General features: G+C 31.0%; 3 protein-coding genes across 3 annotated transcripts in view; all 3 read left to right on the top strand.

Moving 5' to 3' along the window:
- The first annotated feature begins 1967 nt into the window (after positions 1 to 1967).
- HELRODRAFT_191619 (hypothetical protein) lies at positions 1968 to 4971 on the top strand. Its single transcript, XM_009018888.1, has 5 exons — positions 1968 to 2182; positions 2542 to 2663; positions 2762 to 2897; positions 3160 to 3363; positions 3639 to 4971. The coding sequence occupies exons 1-5, from the start codon at positions 2116 to 2118 to the stop codon at positions 3854 to 3856; spliced, it is 747 nt and encodes a 248-aa protein (XP_009017136.1). The 5' UTR covers positions 1968 to 2115; the 3' UTR covers positions 3857 to 4971.
- Positions 4972 to 5275: 304 nt separating this feature from the next.
- HELRODRAFT_111587 (hypothetical protein) lies at positions 5276 to 7814 on the top strand (the record flags this gene model as incomplete). The annotated part of the gene is made up of 4 exons (XM_009018887.1): positions 5276 to 5431; positions 5883 to 6032; positions 6244 to 6391; positions 6535 to 7814. 4 exons carry the CDS (start codon positions 5276 to 5278, stop codon positions 6660 to 6662), a joined length of 582 nt encoding a protein of 193 aa, XP_009017135.1. The 3' UTR covers positions 6663 to 7814.
- Positions 7815 to 15733: 7919 nt separating this feature from the next.
- Positions 15734 to 17591, top strand: part of HELRODRAFT_135395 (hypothetical protein) — a gene marked incomplete at both ends in the record, with an annotated part of 3783 nt that continues 1925 nt past the window's right edge. The window contains 2 exons of the mRNA XM_009018886.1: positions 15734 to 15912; positions 16224 to 16362. Of these exons, the coding sequence (XP_009017134.1) occupies positions 15734 to 15912; positions 16224 to 16362 (318 nt within the window). The remainder of the gene's footprint in view (positions 15913 to 16223; positions 16363 to 17591) is intronic.

The following is a 17591-nucleotide window of genomic DNA, read 5'->3' as shown; positions in this document are numbered from 1 at the left end:
GCTCATCACATCTTAATATAATGCTGGCTACGCAGTTTCTTTGAATGGCGTTCGTACAATGTCGGAGACATTGTATGTGTGTGTGTGTGTGTGTGTGTGTGTGTGTGTGTGTGTCTGTGTGTGTGTGTGTGTGTGTCTGTGTGTGTATGCGTTTGTCTGTCTGTGTGTGTGCGCGTGTGTGTCTGTGTGTGTATGCGTTTGTCTGTCTGCGTGCGTGTGTGTGTGTGTGTGCGTGTGTGTGTGTGTGTGCGTATATTATTTAGCAAATGTAAAATATTTATAAACGTAGATGACAGTTTTTAATGTAACAAAAAAATGGTTTTTTATTATTATAGTTATTATAATTATATATAATATAATAATATAATAATTATTTTTATTATTATTTTTTTATTAGAGTAGTTTTTAATGTAAAAAATGTTACAGTTATATAATGTATACGAATACCATGCTAAAAAAACAACAATGACAATAATATGAATAATAATTATTATTATTATAGCCGTATTTATTATTTTGTTATAGTATAAGTTCTATTTTTGTAGACTTTTCCTATATGTTGTTTGTTTAGCTTGTAATACTAAATCAAATCAACCAATCAATTAAACAATTATCCAACCAATCAATCAAACAATCAATCAATCAATCAATCAATCTTTGATATATAAATGCATATGTGTTTAAAATTTGCCTAAATGGTGATTGTTTCTACTTCTGTTTTTGCGCTTCATACTAATCATTTAATCATTCCTCGTTTATTATTATTATTATTATTATTATTACTGCTACTATTATTTATGAGTACTGTCATTTCTTACTATAATTTTTATTCTAGGTAGACAAATGCATGAACATGTATATATATATATATATATATATATATATATATATATTTTACAATATTCTTTAAATTCTACCGAATGTTTGATACCAAACATTCGGTAGAATTTGTAGAATATTTTAAAAATTATGGTCTATTACCAACATATATATATATATATATATATATATATATATATATATATATATATATATATATATATATATATATATATATATATACATACATGTGTGTGGGTGTGTGTGTGTGTCTTGTCTGATTTTGTTTAGGTTGCGGTCAAATGTACAACTCTTAGATGTTAATGATTTTAGATCTTGTTAACGTTGGTTATTATTATTATTACTATTATTATAAATAATAATCATAATTATAATAATATTACTATTTTGTTTTTGTTTCGTAGATTGTGTTTTTTGCTTTTTGGTTTGTTTATTGAGAATCGTTTTCGCTAATTTCCAGATTAAATTTATTTTTAAAAAAATTGTCATTTTTAAATTTATTTTGTTTGGAAAAAAAATTTCATTAAGGCAGACGCTCACACAATTTTATAATTATTTTAACGATATAGTATAGGAATTGAACTAGAGTTATTGTACTTTAGAGACAATGACCTGGAAGCGAGGATGATGATGATGTCCTTGTAAATGTGATTATGATGAAGTTTTTTAAATGTGATTTACGAATGGATTTTTCATTTTGAATGTCGGTTCTTTGTATATGACCCGAATGTCGGTTCTTTGTATATGGATGGGCATTACGAAATCGCTTTCTAACCGTTCTTTAAAACGTTTTTCAAACCGTTGTTTGAATTTGGTAAGTGTCAATTAAAGTTTTGATCTGTAAAGTCATATATATACGTGTATATACATTATATATAATATATGTGTAACTTTGATGAAAAAAATTAAGGTTTTTGCTTCCAGTAAAATCCAATAATTGCAAGATGGTGCAATATTGGTCTAAAATACCATAATCTAACTTACGTTTAGATCTCAATTAAATGTGTGAGATGTATAAAATAGATGAGTTGGTATGATTAGAGGTTTTTCGGGTTTTTCAGTTGAGTAAGTTCAATTTATATTAAACCCAAAACGGCGGCCCATACTTTTTAAAAATTTATCGTTCCATCTCTAAACATGGGAGTGGAAAATTTAAATCGAGTTTCGCAAGGTGTTTTTTCTTTGTTGCACTGGTCGTTTGTCCTATTTATTTACAAATTATTTGTTGAATTTTCACAAAATAATTAAAAAAAACTTTCCGAAAAGTGATTTAAAATGTCGTCGAACGATGACGTTGTTCTTTCGAGGCGCAGCGCTATGTTCCAGACTCCCAATCACATCCGTCAGTTAAGAAGTTTTTTTTTAAATTTAAATTAACTTATAAAAATTATTATAAAAAAAAATGGAACGAACGAACGTAGTAATACTACCACATTTATAATATACATTTTAAGTTCAGTTAGCTTCAATATCGATTAGACAATTTTGGCTAAAAATATTTGCTTGCATGAATCTGCAATTAAAATTGTTTTGGGTAATTTATGCAATTGTATACTTTGAATTATTAAATTATTAACTATTCAAACTTTAATGTTTATTTAAAAAATTAAAAACTATTTATTTATTATATAAAATAAATAAATTACAAATTATGAAATATTATTAATAATCCAAGTTAATTAAATAATTGAATTATTTTTAAAAAAAAACCACTAGGGGGTTTGAAGTCTTCAAATTTGACATCTGCCAAACGTAGGCCACTTTCTGTTCTAAACCCAAATAACAATGTTTCTGACTGCAGAACATGTGAAAGACCCAAACTGGTATTGATTGATTTCTAAGTTTTATTTTTTTATTTCCTATCTAGTTCTTTATTGTTCTGGACTTAATAACTTTCACCCATTTCAACAAATTTTCCCAGTTACCAAGCCTAACAAAGCCTGTCCTGCGGATGAGCGAGGCAAAGAATGCCTTCAAAAAGCCAGTGAAACCGTCAATCCTAGAGGATGAGTATGAAGAAATTGAGAAAATGTTTATAGAGGAGAAGCCGGCAGTTGGTTTGCCATTGAAATTTTACTTTTTTTCAAATTTTTCAATTTCAGCTTATATTAGTTTTTTTTTTAAATTTAATTTTTATAAACTTTTACAATCAATTCAAAAGATTTTTCTACCTTTTAAAAGTCGCTAAAAGTAATAATAATAGATAGTTATAAAAATTTTGACTGATACTATTTTATATTATGTTTTTACTACAATGCTATCACACTGCAATTTAATATTTTGAAATTTTTAATTTTTAATAAATTATGTTTCTTGCAGATTTGTATGAGGATGTGATTCCTTTAAAAGAGCAACCAACGACGTATTTGAGTCAGTTTGTCTTAATGTTCCCATCCATTTCAAGCAGTCTCTACTACAGCAGCGGTACAGATCGCTGCTACAACGTCGATCATCATGATGAGACCGCTACTGCCGATGGCTTTTCTGCAGAGGATGACTTTGACTATCTGAAATCTGACAAAGGTTGGGTGTTAGGGCGTTTGTAAGTTTTAGAAATTGCACTCTATATAAATGAATTTGATTAATTAATGGATTGGTTGATTGATAAATTGGCTTTGGTTGATTGAATTTAAAATTTTGTGGATTCAATTTTGAAGCTACTATGCTATGAGTCTTGGCTTTCTGTTATTATTGAATTACAATATAATTTTACGTCATAATTATAACATTTATGACGTCATTTCGTAACGAATGAATCATAATATCTATTGTGGTATCTATAAATTTTCCTCCCACAGAATTACTAAAAGTCAACATGGATGAGTTGATGATGTTGGATGAAGAGATTGCAGCTGCCACCTCCGCTGCTGAAACCGCTGATGATGATGATAATGATCACAGTGATGATGATGATGATGATAGTAATGATCACGTGGGCAATAAAAACGATGACGTCAGAAATGTGCTGGAATTTCCGCCCATGCACTTTTTCGATGATTTATTTCTAAGTATTTAACATGTTGTTATTACCATTATTATTAGTATTATTATGATTACTGTTGAAAATTATGTTGTTATTATTATTATTACATTATATTCATATAGGCAAGTTAAACTAGAGTCAATGAACTATAACCTTTTCAACCTTTATTAATAATAATTTTTTATTATGTTTTGTGTGTCTAGCAGGGTGTTTTTAAAGCATTTATTGTGATTAGTGCTGGTATTATTATGATTTTTCTGATTATTATGTTATTTTTTCTGTTTTTATTGTAGGATTTCAGATCTTGTAAAATTATTTATCTGATTAATTATTAATTAATTATTTAAAACTTGATGTTGTCGTAATATAAGTGAATAACTTTGAATAAACGAATTGAAAAATGGATGAAATTTATTTATAATCAGTTACATAAACGTTCTCTGTGCTATTTTATTACTGTTTAACATTGTTTTTTGGTTTACATTATTCAAATTTATTTGAAACAAATATATAATGACGGTTGTTTAATATGAGATGTATGTCGAATATTATGTTACATATGGACATTGTTTTTCTGTAAGATTATATAGTACATACACAATGCTTTTATTGGTCGAATCTTTTAAAATGGAAAAACATTATAGAGAATGTATTTATATTTGCTATAGAATAATTATATTATGGTATTATAAAAGCTCCCAATGAAAAACGTAGAAAATTTATGCTTACGATATGTTATATTGTAGATAATTGAGCCATTTAGCTGTTTTATTAGAGTTATTTGGTCGTTTAGCTAGTGGAATATTAGTTTAGTATGCGCTTTATTCACTTATTTTATTTTATAGCGAATTCCATATACGATTATTGTCTAAATGCTTTATATGTGTGGTTATTTCTCACTAAAATGTCATTCTACATTAGTGATGGTATGTGCTTTAAAGGGCCAAAAAATATAGCTATCTGAATTTAAGGTTAGCACTTGAAATATGTGCTTGAAATATTTAACATTACAACGCTTTTGCCATGTAAAACAATTTGGAGTATACATGTGCGTGTATGGTGCTATTTCGTTACTATGCTAAATAAGAATTATATGATTCTATATATACATATAATATATTGGTATAAATATAATAGCAACCCACTAATATTAAGAGTTAAACTGAAAATAATTTTTTTTCATCTGATTCATTTTTAGCCTATTAGTTTGACACCTTTATTGCTGGAATGAAAATTGCTGAAGAGACAAACAACTTTTTTTTTTCTAGAATAGTTTAACAAAAAACTAATTTATCTTATTTTTTTAATAAAAATTATTTAATTTAATAAAACAGTAATGATGTTATTAAATTCATAAAAGATTGCCATTCATTAATTAAAGATTCATTGAAGATTAACATTATTAAACATATTCAACTTGAACTTGAAGGAACTTAGGCAAAATAATAAGATATGGCCACAATTCGGAAGAAATTAGTGATTGTTGGAGACGGTGCCTGTGGGAAAACCTGCCTATTAAGTGTTTTTAGTAAGGACCAGTTTCCGGAATTGTATGTACCAACAGTTTTTGAAAATTACATAGCGGACATTGTTGTTGATGGAAAACAGGTTTGTTTGTTTGGTTCTATGAAAAATTTGATGGTTGGTTGGATGGTTGGATTGTTTATTTACTGCTTACTGACTGACTAATTGATTGGTTGACTAATTTACTGATTGGTTGACTAATTTACTGATTGGTTGACATTTGGTTGTGTTGTGGACAGTTTGATGCTTACTGATAAATAGATTTTTAAGGATTTATCTATGACATTTCCTCTAAAAATAAATAGATGGATAATTATGAATTTGTGTTTTAAATTTTGATGGTTTCTTCTATGTGCTATAATGTTTCATTTGCTTGAGTTTACAGTTAATCATTAAATAAATTATTTAATGGGTAATGCTAGAATTTAGATGTGTTTTTTTTATATCAGAATATAATTCAGGTCATGTCAGAAAATATATATATTTCAAAATATTTTCATTTCTTTCCCTAATCAGAAAGTTTCACAAAACATAGGTAGAACTTGTATTATGGGACACAGCAGGGCAGGAGGATTACGATCGACTCCGACCTCTTTCCTATCCAGATACAAATGTCATCCTAATGTGTTACTCCATAGATAGTCCCGACTCCCTGCAGAATATCCCAGAGAAATGGACCTCAGAGGTGAGTTTTTTTTTCTACTCAAGTTTTTTTTATTGATGCATTTTCATTTATATTGATAAAATGATGGAAAAAAGTTTAAGTTGGCTGTGGTTGGTTGGCTGGTTGGTTGGCTGGTTTGCATTCAATCAATCAATCATTTCATTCATTTACTGATGATTGACGTTTGTATCTAGTTTGATGCTTGTTGTTCTAAAAGTATTCTTCAACATAGGTCCGTCATTTTTGCCACGACGTACCGATCGTGTTAGTGGGCAACAAAAAGGACCTGAGGAACGACGAACTGACGAGACGAGATCTCATGAAGGTCAAGCAGGAGCCGGTCAGATATGAAGAGGGCAAACAAATGGCCGACAAGATTGGTTAGGTCACGTGATTGTGAGGACGGTGGTTGCGATAATGATGATTGTGAGGAGGACGATGGTGTTGATGATGGTGGTGACGTTTTACTGTGATGATGATGACTTTAGATTGAAATTATTAAAATAGTTATTAATTTACAAAGGTGCTTATTGCTACCTCGAGTGTTCAGCGAAGACCAAAGATGGCATTAGGGAAGTTTTTGAGATGGCAACGAGGGCTGCTCTGCAATCCAAGAGGAGAGTGAAGAAGATCCATTGCTCTTTGCTTTGATGGTGATACTGATGGGAAGGAGGAGAGGGAGGAAGACGATGAGAATGGTGATGATAATGATGACGATGATGAGGATAGTGATGATGGTAACGATGACGACGACGATGATAACAATCTAATTTTCGATGAAATGTTTATTTGGAAACCACTTGTGTGGAGTTGTTTCTCTCTCAAGTGGGTTCTTGTTCGTGTACGTGCTTGTGTGGGCGTGCGTGCGTGTGTTTGTGTGGGTGGGTGCGTGTTTGTATGGGCGTGTGTATAATAGGTATTAATAGAGTCATAATAATAATAATAATAATGTCATGGCTGGTTTTTGCTACTGACAATTTTCCAACGTATCAGTCTTGCCCGTCGCGTCGTTATCATTACGTTATCCCCGTTACATTCATCATCATCATCATTGTCGTCATCATCACCATCGTAGCCTACATATCATCATCATCGCCATAATTGTGTTGATCATTAGCATAATTGTGTTGATCATTAGATATACCGTTTATGAATTCTATTTAGAGTTATTGGTTTTTGCTTAAAACAGTTCATATATATATATACCTCTCTTTATTTATCTCGCATTTTTTCTCTCTTTCTCTCTCTCTCTCTATATATATATATATATGTATATTATTATTGTATATATAAGAATTTCTATTATAATTTATGATTCAAACAGACAAATGTGTTGCTTCTGAAAACAAAGATTTTATTTTGTTAAATGTTAAAAAAATCATTATTGGGAAAAAAAACTCACCTGAAGACAAAGAAACGACATTTAAAGTTTATTATTTCACAAATTATAATCAGTTTGTCACAAAATATATATATTTCATTAAACTTTACTTTTAGGTTTTTTTTAACCTCTCAACAAAAACCCCAGACAAAAAATTCACAGTGTATTATCAATCGCGCAAAGCACGTCAAAATCAAAATTAAAGAATCAAAAATCTAAATTCTAAAATAAAAATTAAGGAAGTATAGTTTCTTTACATATATATATATATATATATATATTTATTCATATATATACATTTATATGTTTATTTGTCGTATATATAGTTATTAAGAAATATCACCGTATTTTCCGCATTGTTGAGTTTGTAACTAAGTTTTTTAATTTTTTGCACAATTATTTTATCTTCACTTTAATAAATTTAACAATATTGATATATTTCTTAATAAATGTGCATATATTATATATGGGTGAAAATATATACATATTTATATATATATATATATATTTGTTGGTAATAGACCATAATTTTTACAATATTCTATAAATTCTACCGAATGTTTGGCGTTAATATGTTTGTAGTTCGTTTTTTCGATTTTTCTCACTAAAGTTTTTTGGTGAACGTTTAGTTTATTAAAATTCAAAATAAACTTTTTTTTCGAATTCATGCTGCAAATAAGGCCATATTTCGATTCCGAATGAATCGTATATATATATATATATATATATATATATATATATATATATGTGGGTGTGTGTGTATATATGCCCTTAAATATTTAAATTCACTTATATAGATGCTAATAGTGCCTCTATACATGGCTTCACCGCACTGCAAATATTTCGAGTCGTTTTGAATTTGCTTTCATATCAAACTTCAACTACGTTTTGAATCTTTTATATGCAAAATTTTGAAGAAACACACACATGTATATATAGTTGTGTGTGTGTTTTTGTGTGTGTGTGTGTTTTTGTGTGTGTGTGTGTTTTTGTGTGTGTGTGTGTGTATTTACATATATAGATATAAATATATAATCCAGTATTACTATCGTTATTGTTGTTGCTATTGTTTTTACACTCGCTACATCGTTGAGGTAGTTAATTTTTTTTATAACAACTACGACGATTATACGCTTATACCATGTTATTATTATTATTATTGTTATTATTATTATTGTTGTTGTTGATGATGTTGTTGTTATTGTTATTATTGATGTTTTTATTGTTTTTGTTGTTTTTGACAACTATACCTACTTTTATATACAATTTTTTTATCAAGTTTTCTCACAAAGCTTTTACGAATCTACGAACCATGTGTATATTTGTTTGTGTGTGCGTACGTGCGTGTGTGTGTGTGTGCATTTTTTAAAAATACATTATTATGTTATTATTATTATTATTATTATTATTATTCAAAACAGCACGGGCAGAACCCCTTGCCAAACAAAAATATAGAAATTCGAAAATATAAACCATAAATAAATAAAATAGGTAATGTACATAATAAACTTATCTTATATATATAAATAATAATACACAAGTCAACACAACAAAATAAAGCAACATAATTAATTAAAGTGTAAAAGATGATAACTATTGAATGTATTATATAGTGTAAAAGGAACAATTATGAATTCAAACGCCAATCAAATATGGAGTCACCAAAAAATGAATCTAATAATGATTTAAAAATGTTAATGTTATCAGCGTTGACGGCATCAGAAGGAAGCCTGTTCCAGTCGTCTACCACACGGTATGAGAAGCAAAATTTACGACAATCTTTATGACATGGTCCTGTAGTCAGTTTCCAGTTGTGTCCTCTCGTACGATCGTCGGACGAAAATAGTAGCGTTGGACTAGCCTTGACAGAAGCCTCGCCACGTAACATTCTGAACAGCAAAATAAGATCCGCTCTCCGACGACGGTACGCGAGTGAAGGCAGCTTAAGTTTCTTTAATCTGTCAATATAAGGAAGAGACCTACAGGAATTAACCAAACGTGTTGCTCTTTTTTGGATTTTTTCAATTTCTAAAATTAAACCAATTTTGTAAGGTTTCCATGCTTGAACACCATATTCCAACTGAGACCTCACCAACGACTTATACAACAAGACAAAAGCTTCATCTTATAAATTCTTGAAGTTTCTAGCAACAATCCCCAACATGGAGTTAGCTTAATGAACAATTTTCACGATTTGGCTTTTGAACCTAAGCTTGGCATCAGAGATCACTCCGAGGTCTGATATCTCATCAACCTCTGGAAAACAAAAGGGCAGTCCGTTGCAGTCTACAATAGTGACTGGTGTACCTGAATTGTTGCAACCAAACCTTAACATTTGGCATTTATTGATATTTATATTTAACTTCCATTTACTAAACCAATCAACCATTTTTATAATATCCTGAGAAAAGATGATTTTATCTTCGTCACTTTTTATTACCTTAAAAATTTTTGAGTCGTCTGCAAATAGCAGAACATTGTCACAAACAGAAGATAAATCGTTTATATAAACTAGAAACAATAGCGGACTCAGAACCCCACCTTGGGGAACCCCACTTAAAACCGGTCTCTGATCCGATAATGTACCATCAAGCTTTACTTGAAACGACCTACCACTGACATAGTTCTGAATCCAATTTAGTAGCTTGTTGTTAATACCGTACTGTTTGAGCTTGAATAGTAATCGGCTGTGTGAAACCTTGTCAAACGCTTTTTCATGATCCATATAAACCACATCAACCTCATAACCATGATCCAATCCCTCAGTGATGATCTCCAAAAACCTCAAAAGTTGCAAGACTGCTGAACGACCTGGTATAAATCCAAACTGGCCATTGGAAAATAAATCATTCTCCATAAAATAATTCATAATGTGATCTTTTATCATAGATTCCAGAATCTTGCATATTGTTATTTAAGAGAAAATTTGACGCTGATATTATTATTAATGTTATTGTTATTTTTTTGTTAAAAGATGAAGCCAAAAATATATTGGTGAATTGTAAAAATATATTGGTGAATTGTATTAGAAATAATTTGTTCATTATTTAACACCACACACACACACACACACACACACACACACACACACACACACACACACACACACACACACACACACACACACACACACTCACTCACTCACACACACACACAATACAATACAACTTACAAGAGGAAGTAGTAAAAACATGAACGTGTATACATTACTTAAACTTGGAAATTGATTGCATGCCCGTAGCTGTATTAAAATTTTGAACGTGACAGTTGCAGTAGCTACTACCAGTATAAATATAACAAAATCGCATGTTGGTGACGACCGATGAAAGATTCATTCTGTTATTTTTCCATTTTCTCATTCGATTATTAAAGTGCAGACTTTATTAAAGGATAATATTAATCATCAAAAAGTATGACGAAGGAACAAAAATCCATGAACAAGTGAAAAAAGGCTGAAAGGTTGTTTAAAAAAAAGCGTATTTAGTTAGAAGATTCCTCGACGCGTCAAGGCAACCATTCTTGAAGCAGTCGAAAAAAGACTGCCAGCATCTCAAACAAGTTCTACAAACAATTCTACCTACCTACTACTAACATTATAACTAACTAATAACATCTCTCTCAAAGTTTGTGTTCGTGTGTGTGCGTGTGTGTGTTTTAGCAGGTTACAGATTTTATTTAGTAGGCTTGTGTTTGTGATATACGCAAGCAATAGTTGAGAAGGTATAAGCAGATGTCAATGGCGGAGACATCTATGTGTATGAAGTTCGCACTTAGTACCTCAGCGTAAGATCAAAGTTTCTATTCGATTTCGTTATATGTAGTTACACACCCAGCTACACATACAAACACGCACCTAGGAGGTTGGAATTTCTTTCTAAAGATGAAAAAATCCGTCTACGAAACCAAGCGAATGAAAGTTTAGATTCTTCAACAAAGTTTGTAACCTTAATTTTTATTCGCGCACACACACGTACATACATACATACATACAAACACATACATGCATTCAACTGAATGCCAACATGTGCAATTAACGACAAATCAAAGTGTTAATCCATTTGTTACTTGATGTTTGACGGTTCAGTGTCACTCATCATGTTTTGATTTTAACATACATTCAAACATACAAACATACATACACAACATCACATCACCATAGATGGCTGGTCGGGTGTGTTCGCTATTTGAAAATATGCAACCACCATTCTGCATCTAACAGATCAATACTTTAATGGCTCTCACCATCACCAGCGCCATCATCGTCGTCGTCTTCATCATTATGTCAAAATATTAGTAGTAAGAAAGTGAAAAGACGTGCAGTTGGCCGTTTCCCACGAAATTTGACATTCGTGTAGGACCATTTTGAAAGGCAGCTAGGCAGATTGTGCTATTTCCGTTAAAGTCCACAGCCTTTTGTAGATCTCAGAGGATTAATTGTTGATTATTACAAGTGGGAATTTTACTTTGGCATCTGTATTTGAACAGCGGGTTGAATATTATCTCGATAAAGAGTTAGATAGAAATGAACAATTCTCTTAATGGCTTGTTTATTATACTGAAAAATTTGGATTTTATTCAAAATTTAGGGTCGTTTGTTATTCATCTAAACTGTGATTGTAAATCTAAATCAACTAAATATTTGACTATTCAGTCAAATTCACTATTTAGTTCATCTTCAATTAAGACAATAAAAACAACCACGGTTAAAACTATCACTATCACCACTACCATCATCACCATCATCATCATTATCATCATCATCATTATCATCGTCATCATCATGCTCGTCACATTTTCAATAAAATCAGAACGGTCTTGTTCATGTCAATCATTATCGTCATCATAAATAACATCAATAACATCATCATCATCAACAACATCAACAATACCACCAATCGTCGTTGTTATCATACTTTTTACTCAACTATCGCTGCTGTCACTAAAATGACACAAAAGTTGCTTACTATACACACACACACACACACACACACACACACACACACACACACACACACACACACACACACACACACACAAACATATACACACATGCATAAGTATATATGTATTTATACACATATAGTGTGCACTTATATACCTACATACCGTACATATGTATATACATATATGTTAGTTTTATATATATGTATATATATGTGTATATGTATATATATATATATATATATATGTATATAATAATTTATTTGGTTCTTTGCCTACTATTGACTTTTTTCTTTGGTTTTCCGATAAGGTTATAAAACAGGAATTAATAATAATACTAATACTAATACTACTAATAATAATAATAATAGGTTTGTTAAAATATTTTTGAAAAGATGTCTTTTGGATTATAATTTAATCATTGATATGTACAATTAAACATTTAAAATCTCCAATTAAAAAAAATATAAATAATATTGATAATAACGGTAAATAATAATAATAATAATAATAAAAACGTTTGCTAGGTTTACAGCAGCTGACTATGATTTATTAATAAAATTATAGGATTCTGATGAAAGTAAATGTAATTATATTGATTATAATATTATTATTTTTATTATTTTTATTATTTTTATTATTATTATGCTATTATTATTATGCTATTATTATTATGTTATTATTATTTTATTATTATTATTGCTCTGTTGGAATTTTTTTCGATTACAAGCTTAATTAAATCAAGCCGTCAACTTGATTAAAATTTCGTTTACTCATTCGTTCTTTCATTCGTCCAATCGTTCGTTCATTCGTTTGTACGTTCTTCGTTCGTTCATTCGTTCGTTCGTTCGTTCGTTCGTTCGTCCTTTTGTTCGTTTGTTTGTTGGTATGTTCAGACATTAACTTTATATACTTCACACTTCACATACAACTTTAATTAACATTCATTCATTTTATAATTGATTAATTAATTAGTTTATTTATTTATTCATTATATAATTTATAAATTCATTCATCAAATCAATTATTTATTTTTTTTCTTCGTTTGTTCTCTCACTCTTTGATACATTTTTTACAGTATTAGTGACTTATTGCTGATGAAAGATGTTTTCAAGCGTATGAATGAATGAATGAATTAATTAATTAATTAATGCACTGGTGAATGAATAAATGAATAAACGAATGGGTAAAAAATGAATGAGTGAATGAATGAATGAAGGAATGATTAACGAAACAAAATTACTTTCACTGCAGCTTTAGTTTTGCATGAGAACCTAGATGAACGAATGGATGGATGGATAGATAATCAGATAGATGGATAAAAAAAATGAATGAATGAGTGAATGAATGCATGTGTGAATGTATGTATGTACGTTTGAATGAATGAATGAATGAATGAATATGCTAAATTAACTTTTACTTTTTCGAAAGCGTTTTATGGGAAAAAAGATGGATGAATGGAAAGATAAACGAACGGATAAAAGGATGTATGTATGGATGAATGAATGAATGAATGAACGAACGAATGAATGAATGAATGAATAATACAAAGCTGGATGGATGAATAAAATTGTTTTGATAAGAGGTATGTAGTTTTGTTATTTAATTTATTTCTACTCAATAGTTTGTACATGCGTTGGAATGTATGTTTGTTTGCATGTTTGTATGTGTGTATCTATGTATGTGTATGTATGCATGTGTGTGTGTGTGTGTGTGTGTGTGTGTGTGGTGTGTACCTATGTATGCATGGTTAACACCACTACTTCCTCTACTACTACAACCATTAGCACTACTATTATTATTACTACTACTACTACAACTATAACTTTTACTACTATTACCATTACTATTCTTGCTGCTGCTACTACTACTACTACTACTACTACTACTACTACTACTACTACTACCAATACCACTACCACTACCACTACCACTACTACTACTACTACTACTACTACTACTACTACTACTACTACTACTACTACTACTACTACTACTATTGCTACTACTACTACTATTGCTGGAGATGAAACCAAAATGGGATACTAAAAATAATGATAGAAACGTTATCAGTGCAATGATTGATGGATATCTATTTGTGTGATAAAAAAATGTATTCATTCATTCATTCATTTATTCATTTGTTCGTTTGTTCGTTCGTTCATTCATTCATTCATTCATTCATTCGTTTATTCGTTCATTCGTTCATTCATTCCCTTATGGTAGTAGAATGTACAAAATTTGGGGATAAAAATATTGAAGATGATGATGTTTTTAGTAATAATAATGATAATAACAACAACAACATCAATAACAACAACAATGACAATAATAATAATAACAACAACAACGATGATGATGACGATGATCAGGGCGGATGCTTGAAACAAAGGAACAGTTGTGAAATCGTCATCATCATCATCATCATCATCATCATTATTATTATTATTATTATTATCATCATCATCATCATTACCGTCATTTCATCATCTTCGCCTAAAAATTTGATAGCGAAAAATCCACATTTATCAGTTGTACATAAACATACACATCTTTATCCAAAAATGTGTGCGTGTATGTGTGTGTATGTGTGTGCGTGTCTGTCTCTGTGTGTATGTGTATCTATTTGTGTGATTGTGTGTGTGCGATTGTGTGTGTGTACGTGCGTGCGCGTGTATGTAAACTTACACAATGTTTGTTTTTTATTAGCGATGTGTTTATTTTGTCACTAATTATATGAAATTGCCTAATTGGTTGTGGCTGGCTATGATGACGACGACGACGATGATGATGGTTATGATGACGACGACGATGATGGTGGTGGTGGGTGGTCTTAGATTTGATGATGAAAATGATGACGACGATGATGTAGAAAGATGGTGATGATGATGAATGATAGATAGCGATAATAGCGAGGCTGATTAGTGATAATGGATTTGATGATAGAAATGAATGAGTGTAAGAATGAAAGGACGAACAATCGAACAAACGAACGAACAAATTGGCGAACGAACGAATGAATAAATGAATGAATGAACAAATTAATGAATGAATAAATTAACAAAGAAATTACTGAAACATGAGTATGGATATTAAATATTCTTTTGAATAAAATATTTTTTTATTTATAAAGCTTCCATCTCGTTGAAGTTGAAGAATTAACATAACAACAACAACAACATCATCATTATCATCATCAACAACAACAATATAATAACAATAAACAATAATAATAACAACAACAATAATAATAATACAAATAATTAATCAGCCAGTCTGTTTTGATCCAGTCAGTCCGTCGCACTCAACAAATCAATTTAATATTCCACGTAACTGAAACAACAACAACAACAACAACAATAATAATAAAAATAACTATAACAGTTTCATAATAACAATGGAGGACTTATTTAAATCATTCTGTGCCTTCGGGGCAGACAAACACAGCAGCCAATCAGCGGCTGCCATGCTGGATGGCGCCAAATTTGCCAAGATGGCGAAGGATTTGAAATTATTGGATAAACAGTTTACCACCACTGACGTTGATATCATTTTCACTAAAGTTAAACCGAAGACTGAGTTAGTTTGTCTGTCTGTCTGAGTGTGTGTGTTAATGCATGTGAGAGAGAGAGAAAGAAAGAGAGAATGAGAGAGAGAGAGAGAGAGAGAGAGAGAATTGAAAATGATGAGAAATATTAAAAAATGATAAAAAAAATATGTTAGTTACCCTATAAAAACACTGACGACCAATCATGTCACACCGCTCTTCCGTTACCAACCAATCGCAGCACTCCATTCATAAGTTATCAATTTATCACATCACTCCACCAACCCGTTATCAGCCAATCATTTCTCTCCTTTCATCAGTCAAAAAATTTTTAACCAATCAGACGCAAGATAACGTACGCGCAGTTTGAAGAGGCCTTAAAATTGATGGCGGCCAAGAAATATCCGGGGGCCGAAGATGGGTTGGAAAAATTGAAGGGGGCAATGCTGCAGGGGAAAGGGCCTGCCGTACACGGAGTTACTGTATGTATGTGTGTATGTATGTTTTTGTATGTATGTTTTTGTATGTATGTTTTTGTATGTATGTATGTGTATATATGTATGTATGTGCGTGTGTGTATGTGTGCGTGTGTATACTTATGTACGTATGTATGTTTCGGCCCTTAACAACCTCCTTACATTCTCGTTCGTTGATCACTCGAACGCTTCTCGATGACTGTTGATCAAAATTCAGCCTTATATCAATACTTCCATACGAAGTCGTCACACTGCAGCCATAGCTTGCTAATTCAGCAAACGCTCCTTTTTATTTCTGTTCAGCCACAACCAACTCGAAGCTTGCCCTGCGCTACTGATAACTTTCTTCAGACATGTCGTACGCTTTCTGCCTGACAGTCCCAACTCTTTGATAAGTACAAACATCGACGCTCGCAATGCTCCTCTTGTACCAGCCTCAACAGAGTAGAACCTGGTTTGTATCCTTTCTTGTTTAATTCTTGAATCAGCTGTTCGTACTTTGCAGTTCTTACATCGTGGCTACTGAGCGTGTTATCTTCGTGCGACACAGTTAACTGAATTCGTATCCTCAGATGCCACCACCACCATGTCAAGTCTCATGTCTGCTACTTTACGTTTACGTTGGAAAATTTCGTCTTTCTTCCAAATTAGTGTACACAACCCGCTGTATGTATCTATTATTATTATTATTATTATTATTATTATTATTATCATCATTAAAATTTATGAAGCGCTTATTAAAATAATAGTGTTAATTTTTCAAAAGCGCTATCATATAATTAACAGAAATAGCTGAAAAAGTAGATAAAATAAATCAGTTCACAGTTATTGATTAAATAAATGAGTCTTCAAATTCTTCCTAAAGTTTTCAATTCCTGAATCGCACACCCTCAACGACCGTGGCAAACCATTCCATACAACCGCCCCCGACACTGCAATATTTCTTGCTCCTATCTGCAAACGAAAAACAGGCACAACCATCAAATTATCATCATCAGATCTTAGACTTGTGCCAATACGCAAATTTGATCTCTTCTTATTGAACTTGCATGTCAAATATTCTGGCGTAAATCCATTTAAAACCTTGTACATTACCATACAGATTTTATATATTATCCTTTTATTGACAGTTAGCCAATGTAGGTTCCTCAAAATTGGCGTAACGCGATCAAATTTAGCACCACCTACAACAATTTTAGCAGCTCTATTCTGGATGGACTGAAGCATCACAATCG

Source organism: Helobdella robusta (assembly GCF_000326865.2).
Source record: "Helobdella robusta unplaced genomic scaffold HELROscaffold_23, whole genome shotgun sequence".
Taxonomy (NCBI): Eukaryota; Metazoa; Annelida; class Clitellata; order Rhynchobdellida; family Glossiphoniidae; genus Helobdella; species Helobdella robusta.
This window is presented reverse-complemented; position numbering and strand designations above follow the sequence as displayed.